This window comes from Eleginops maclovinus, chromosome 5 (assembly GCF_036324505.1).
Source record: "Eleginops maclovinus isolate JMC-PN-2008 ecotype Puerto Natales chromosome 5, JC_Emac_rtc_rv5, whole genome shotgun sequence".
Taxonomy (NCBI): Eukaryota; Metazoa; Chordata; class Actinopteri; order Perciformes; family Eleginopidae; genus Eleginops; species Eleginops maclovinus.
The window spans coordinates 2552921-2561124 of NC_086353.1; the positions used below are offsets into that span (position 1 = coordinate 2552921).

General features: G+C 39.4%; 2 protein-coding genes across 2 annotated transcripts in view; both read right to left on the minus strand.

The window, feature by feature from the left end:
* The window catches only part of ppp3r1b (protein phosphatase 3 (formerly 2B), regulatory s1ubunit B, alpha isoform, b), a 28378-nt gene extending 27343 nt beyond the window's left edge, over positions 1-1035 (minus strand). Inside the window, exon 1 of the mRNA XM_063883897.1 lies at positions 780-1035. Within this exon, the coding sequence (XP_063739967.1) occupies positions 780-782 (3 nt within the window). The 5' untranslated portion in view covers positions 783-1035. The remainder of the gene's footprint in view (positions 1-779) is intronic.
* A 1984-nt stretch (positions 1036-3019) lies between these two features.
* cnrip1a (cannabinoid receptor interacting protein 1a) lies at positions 3020-8128 on the minus strand. The gene is made up of 3 exons (XM_063883604.1): positions 7837-8128; positions 6402-6546; positions 3020-5526 (listed from the first exon to the last, which is right to left on the minus strand). Exons 1-3 carry the CDS (start codon positions 8013-8015, stop codon positions 5362-5364), a joined length of 489 nt encoding a protein of 162 aa, XP_063739674.1. The 5' UTR covers positions 8016-8128; the 3' UTR covers positions 3020-5361.
* Positions 8129-8204: the final 76 nt, after the last annotated feature.

Here is an 8204-nt window from a genome sequence, read left to right on the forward strand (position 1 = left end):
TACACCATGTCATTTACCTCTGAATTGTAGTGGGTCAGCAGTATAAAGTTGCCAAAATATGTAAAATTATAATAAAAGTAAAGTACAAGTACCTCAAAATTTAACTTAAGTACAGAGCTTGAGTAAATCTACTGAGTTACTTTACGCCACAGTTTATATTATCGCATATATATTGAAATGTTAGGATGTTGGTTGAGCAGGACACATGAACACTATTGATTGATGTGTTTTCTAACGATGTATACACTCAATTATTGGCCCCCCAAAATAATCAATAATGAAAATAGCGTTAGTTGAAGCTTTTATGTTGCATGATTTTTGACGTTACGACACTTCCGTCGTTACCGTGTTGCGCACTTGACGCACCTCCAGCTAGCTATAGCCTGCTAGCAAAAACCGTAATAGTATTTCTGGATTTCCTCACAAGCTAACTAGCCTTGTGACCATATTAAAACCGAGCCACACATCGACGTTACTCTCTACGTGGATGTGTGACAAGTGTGTCATTTAACAGAAGCATAAATAATACAATAAATAAACAATATACTGTCATGGACAAAAAAAACGATACGCTCTTTTTTTCTCTAATGTCAGCGAGCGTAGTGCTAACGGCAGCTAGGTTAGCATTGGGTTGCTAGCTCTGAAGCTAACAGTTCAGATGAAAGCTGTGCTAACGGTAGCTAGTTTAGCATACTAGCTTTGAAGCTAACAGTGCAGACGAAGGAAGGGAATCTGTTTTTACAAAATGACATTTTAATTTTCAAACAGGTTTTTCTTACCATTTTGCCGCAAGGGGGTCTGAAGCTGCTTGGAGAGTAATTTAAAGCCCCGTTAACGGATCGACGCAGTCAGATAAAAGACGAGGTTTGTGACTTTTAACGGTGAGATACCAACCACCGGCTGTCTGACTTTACGGTTTCTGACAGCGGGGGAGAGATTCACTGCAGCGCGAGCAGATAGAGCCGCAGAGGGGGAGAGAGAGGAGAGAGTGGTGTAGAGAGAGAGAGAGAGAGCGAGAGAGAGAGAGGGGGAGAGTGAAGAGGGAGAGAGGAGGAGGTGGAGGAGGAGGAAGGTGCAAACCAAAGAACGTCTATTAAGAGGAGGGATCACTCCACTTCAGATTCAGGATGATAATAATGGTTATGCTCAGCTCTCTGAATATATTTTGCACTTTTCTGCACACGTCTGCACAGCCCTCCACCTTAAAATATAATACACTGTAGTTTGTCATATATTATCCTATATTCATTGTCCTAAGTGTTTTAGGTTTTTAGGTTCCTTTGTATAGTTAAATTAGAAATGTGTGTTTATTCTTTTTTTTATGCTAAATAATTTCTTAAAATATACTTTCTTGATATTGCCGTTATATTTTTGACCATCATTTGCAACTTATTTTCTGGTTGCACCACCACAACAAAAAAAACTGAACATCCGTAAAAAAATGGTGAAATCAAAATAATAATTTACTTTTATTATACATGTTGTTAATTTTCCCCAGATACAGCTAGGTCACAGAACGCTGCCAACGCAAGCTTTTTGTAGGAAAGACTGTACGTTTGTTGCACAGAGTGATTCATTATCTTAAACAGAGACAATCTTTGAGGGAAAATGGTAGCACATCTTCTCCCAATCTCTGAAGCTCATCGTTGCATAGAGGAAACATCAAGGATGAAATAAAAACAAATATCAATCATCATGTTTTCATTACAACACAATGATCTTTTCTACTTGAATAAATGTTACTGTGATCCCTCTGTTTTTACACTCATAACAGAGTGTTCTCATCCTCAATTTAAAGGCACATCAACAGTGTGCACAACACTTTGGATGAAAGCACAACAAACTGCATTTCATCTTACACTAATATTAAACAGTATGTTTGTTATGTTGCATGCAAACCATGTTTTGCAATGTCATGCAAAATATGAATTATGAGAATATGTGAGGCAGCAGAGCCACAGATAACAGAGTGATAGATCCTCTGACATGTAGTGTTTAAAGCTGCAGTCACAAAACTGCAGTGGTTACATCTGACTAAGTGCAGTTACTCAATTACCATACTCAGAAATCTTGGGTACTTTTGCTTCGTTTACTTTACACGTGTTCTGCACTAAATATTTGACAGCTTCAGTTACTTTACAAGTTATTTTGCATATGAGTTGATTCAATATTATAGATTAATCCGCCGCTGAAAATAGTCCATATTAAATGCTGTTTATTTGATGGTTGTTCTGCAGATGAAATATAAAAAAGATGATGATGAAATATTACGTTTCATTTGTAAATTACACTAACATTAAATTAAAAAGTAATATTTATTTTAAATTTATTTAATTAAATTGTCCAGAGTGAAAGTTATCATTAGTAAATAAAAACAAGCTGTATTTATTTACTTTGGGAACATCTTCCTGACTGCTTTTACTCCAGTAACTCTGTCAGAGGTGGACTTTTAACAGTGTTTTTTTAACAATTACGTACCAGTACTTTTATTTTAGGATCTGAGTAGTTCTTCTACTTCCTCCACCGGTCATACATTATAAGAACAACTGTTACTGCACAATGATATCGACTCAGTATATTGTTTTATTCACAAAGACACGTTATACTCCTCATTTGAACACATAACAAAACAGCAAGGTTTATGCATTGAGATTTCTTAACAAAAACAAACAGATCATATTTGGCAAAAGCAATGAATCCAGCCATGCACTTCAGGAGAAAACTGTACCAATGAGGTTCAGAAAGAGAAGCACTTGCAGCCTGCAATAAGCACCGTGTTCAAAAACAAAAGACAGAAGAATTTGTCCTCTCTCTGGTGGGGGGACGGAGGTGTTTGAAGGCTTAAAGTTTCAGTCTCGTACTTTTATTTTTGTCAACAAATCCTAAGAATAGACCGTTATCTAAAACAACCTGAAATATCTTCTTCCTCTGTGCCATATCTCCATTGTTGTTCAAAATGTATTAAACACATCAATGAGCCTCACTGCTGCACTGGGTGACATGTTCCTTTATTATGAACACACACACACACACACACACACTGTCTTTTATTTTGACTCAAACACACACACTCCTGCTGCCACAAATACTCCCTACACAGCACCAAATATGGATTAATCCACCGCTGAGAGTAGTCCCCAACAAATGCACCATTTCCTCCTGTTCGTTTGATAAAAACTAAAGTGAACAGACTTTTTTTTTCCAGTAGTAGCCAATCAGCTTGGAGCTTAGGGTGTCTGACAGGAAATCAGAGAGTAGGTTTTGGTCTTTTCATGGGATTTGTTGAAATTTAAATGAACATCAACCTTATAATTTAAAGGAACAAATCCACCACCATCCACTCACACTGCTAAAGCTCATTGTGGGTGTGAGTTGTGATTTATTCCTTCAGAAATCAACCTGGCTTTATTTTCCTGTCTATTTTTCATCTTCTTGGTGGATTTCTACCTGGTGGTTGTTAAAAATCAGTGTTATTAACCAGAAACAGATTGCTGCTTATTGGTTTGAGATAGCTTCAACGCTTTCTCCCTCAAAACTCACATTTTCTGCATCTGGAAACATCTTCAAATCTTTAGTCTAACATGGTCCAGTTAACTAAAGAAACATCCCTTCCTGCTTCCTCTTTGTTTGAACAGTTTTCGTGTGTTTTAAGCAGACCTTTCCATTAAATAACACAATAAATAACACATCAAAACGATAACAAGGATGTTCACACTCACTTCTCTCTCACATCACATCCATACATTTAATAAATAAGATCATTCTTCTTCACCCACAGGTGTCTTCTATCCTGGTCTTCAGCTACCATCCACTAAGTCCTTCACAGCTAGAGATACAATATAATTAATAACGAGGGGGTATTGCTCACAATTTAAAGGCTTAATTCACTCCACTTAAAGGATCAGTTTTTAGATATTCAAAATGTTTTCTTTCTTCCTTCTCCACAGTGAGATGAGAGGATCTATATATATTTCTGAGCGTCCAGTACAGAGATACAGTTTCTGTTTGTAGCCTAGCTTAGCACAAAGACTGGAAGCAGGGGGAAACTGCTAGCCTAGCTCTGTCAAAAGAGACCAAATACATCTTAAAGTAAATCCGAGTTTCCCATGCAGCAACATATTTATGGTACAGAAATATATCACTCTGCAGATACATTTGTTGACCAATTCAAACTCATTGTTGTTGCCATGTTTGAGATCTCTACTGTCAAATAAACCCTGCTCATTTCAAGGTGGATAGAACTGGCGTCTAGCTTGCAAATCTGAAATCTTTGGATTTGTTTTAAAGAGTATCTCTCTTTTCCTTGACCTTAAGTCAAACTATCCATGCTCCTCTCATTTCTTTTATTAGTGTCATAGTGGCTGGTACAGTCGAGTAGAAATGATCAAAAATACACTTTGTAATCTTCTGCAGGATCAGAGTAATATAATGATTCGATCCACAGAGCAAAGATGTTAATTCCGAAGGAGATAGCTGGCAACCACACCAGCTGTGCAAAGGAATTTCTGCAAGGAGTTGCAAACTAAGTCTATCTATAATTGGACAAATCCACCACAGGAACACAGCAGTGGTTCTAGATGGAGACAGTTGTGTAAAGAATTTAAATGGAGGTTCATTTTGGGCATAAATTCCCAGATTCCTGCAAATCTACTCCTAATTGGAAAGTAATCCCATGCATGAAAAGAAAGTAGGAACATAAGAATTGCAAAATATATAAAGGTGAGAAATGGGCCTAAATTTCCCCCTGCCTAAATTCTTTAAGCTAACACATCTTTGACTTTCCTGTACTGAAATAAAAAAGATAAAATCTCTATAAATCTTCTAAAACGAGATGGAGAACACGCGTATTTCACAAAATGTCCAACTGTTCCTTTAACTACACTATGCAACTTTTAATGTGAAGCTCCTCTTGATGTTGAATAACTGAAAGGAAGTACCTTTACACAGAGTAAGCGATGGTTTGAACATTAAATACAGATAAACGAGAGAAAACAGCAACTGTAAGCTAAGATCTTCCCTAGGTTTTTCCCTTCCCTGTTGTTGTTCTTTGATATAAAACATTTTAAACCAGTCGTGTTGGCCGACATGATTGCGCTGTGTGCGGTTAATGTCCGTCACTGTATAGGTGTTTAAATATTAGCTAAACTATACCCTGTTCCTGGCATGTGAAGCTGCCAAAAAGCACCAGCGTAGCTTCAAAACTAAAATAAAAACCTTCATAGAATAGCATAGCAAACAGCTCTTTTTTCCCAACAACACAAATACCCCCGCTGACGTGATGCCATTAAGAGAAGGCTGTCCTTTTAAAGAGATGCTGATGTCCTCTGCTGTGTGTCTGTTGGGTGGGGGGGACGAGCGGACTCAGTTGAAGGACTCCTTGTTGATCCACATGAGGGTCCGCGTCTCGTTGGGCTTGCACTCGTAATCGATGCTGGTGAATTTGTTGCCGAACTGGCAGTGCTCCCTCTTGTAGTAGTTGTATAATTTCACCTGCCAGACCGTCTCGAACGTCCCGGCTTTGTTAAACTGGACAGGGAGGGAGAACATGGTCAGAATTCAGGGGACGTAATCAAATCTTTTAGAGATATCAAGTAGAAATAATAATATGTAAACAAAACCCTCTGTTGGCAGTCTAAGGCATGCATTCAAAAATCTATAGTGTTGGCATCAAAATGTACTTCAGTACAAACAGTAAAAGTACCCATTAAGCGATTTAGTTTGTAAATACAAAATATAAATCAAGCATTACACTCTGATATACTCGGACATACTGTAGGTTAGGCTACAGTATGCTAATGCTACTTTTAGAATAGAATCGGAGGATGAAACCCTCTTTATTGTCACATACATGCAAACAGCAGAGCACACACAGTGAAATTGGTCCTCTGCATTTAACCCATCCTAGTACTAGGAGCAGTGGGCAGCTATCGTGCAGCGCCCGGGGAGCAATGGGGAGGGGGGATTGGAAGTGTCCGGTGCCTTGCTCAAGGGCACCACAGCAAGGCCTAGGAGGTGAACTGGGACCTTTCCAAGTAGCAGTCCACTTTCCATATTTCAAGTCTGTTCGGGGACTTGAACCGGCGACCCTACGATTCCCAGTCCAAGCCCCTACTGACTTTTACTTGATTTTGAATATACTTATAGGCCTGAGTATTTGTATACAGTATGTTTGAAATGTTCACTTACAATATGTGTAATCAACAATCAAAACAAGACTCAAAATAGCAATAACCCTGCAACTACATTAAGTAAACTGATTAAAGGGCTACTGCATTGCAAATAAGACTGTGCTAAGAAGGGTATTTCTGTGTTTTTCTATTAGCTAAGATACTTAGTACTTCTTCCACATCTGGAAACAGCCTTCTGATATCTGGTAACTGTCGCTGTGACAGTTTTCTTACCTCCATACCGACTTGCACGGGTTGCCGGTCTCCACTCTTGGTGTGCGGGACGCCCTCGGTGTCGTACTTTCCTTGATAAACCACCGACTCCTCGTCCCTGGACTGCTCCTCCAGAGGGAAGACGATGCCTCCGATGTTCATGTTGCTGTGAAGAAGAGGAGTTTGATATGATATTACAAGCTTTTAGGGATAAGACACCCGCACATCTTGCAGGCTGATTCTTCTTCTTGATGTGTTGTTACAAGATGGTACAAGATCGTTACAGAGAGGTTAAACACAAGACGCCTAATGTATGAATTTAGTTTTAACTGTGTCATAAAAGAAACAACAGACAAGTCTGACTCCAAAATGAGAGTTGGATTCAAAGCTTATTTGAAGATAAAATTGTGTTGTCTGTCTCTAGAAATGTTTTTTTTTAAAAAGGAAAACGTCTTTTTAAACTCTCCAGGTTTTCCTCAGCGAATTTTCTAACTGTAAGTTAAAAACAATATCTAAATGTACTTAAAGTAGCGACAGTAAAAGTAGTCATTGTCTGATTGGTCCATTTCAGAATAATATCTCTGATATGTTTTATAATGATTGATCATTAAAGTGTTCTCAGAGCTGGTAAAGGTGCAGCTAGTTTGAATGGCTTTGTACACTGCAGGGTAGCTGCTGGATTTACTCCAGGTGAACTAAAGTCTGATTTAAGAGCTGATTATATTTACCATGATTCATCCAAATCTGCCTAGCAACTAAAGGGATTAAATACATGTAGTGGAGTAAAAGTACAAAGTAGCAGTTCTTGAGTACATCTACTTAGTTACTTTACATCACTGGGTAGAATACATGTCAGCTCACTCGATTAATAAATTAGCAATACGTTATCAGTATGGGGAGCAGAATAGTCCCTTAGCTCCTATGATATTCCTGTTTTAAATTTACAGTATCTTTGTTATTTTACACATTACTGAGTCACCTTCACCTAGATCCCTCCCACTGTTTGATCATGTGGACCCCGCCCTGCTGCACACACCGACTCCTCTCTATCTAATCCACCAACACACAGCTGACATGAGCTGTTTGTGTTTGCACATCCGCAGTGAGACGAAGCTCCCTGTCACCAGCAGCGATACAGAAGAAAAAAGCATCACACATGATCCGAACACCACACCAACACAACACCATGGTTAATTCAGGAGGATATCTGATGCTGCAGGCCTGCAGGAGGAAGGCCGCGAAGACACTAACATGCACGGATATTTCTGCTTTAGTTTGCCTTTCTAAGCCTTATTTAATCGCAATGACGGTAGAGCATTGTGTAATGGACGTTTTACCATTTGAATTCTTATTTTATTGTCTACTTTGTTGCCTCCTGCTGCAGATAACCCGCGATATCTGACCCTAAAATGATGAAAATCAGAATAAAAGTGATAACAATCGTATTTCCTCTTACATAGCCTCGACGTTTCCAGGCTTTAGCACCACCTCAATCTTGTATTTGGATCCTGTCAGGAGTTTGATGGTCCGGCTCTGACCGAACCGGGTCCCGTCCACCTTGAAGAACACGGGTCCGTCATTGGGCTGGATCCGCAGGGAGATGGAGATGTCGATGATCGGGGGAACGCCGTCCATTATCCCGGGTTCAGCGTGTGCCTAACGGGGTCAGTTCTCGGTGTTGGGGGAGAAGAGGCGGATGATGCGGTGATGCTGAGGAGGACCACAGTCAATCCGGGCACTAAAGGCTTCCGGTTGTGTCTTTCAAAATAAAAGTCTGAAGGCCAGAGCCATAGGAGGATGCAGCTGACCGATCATTTCCTTCAT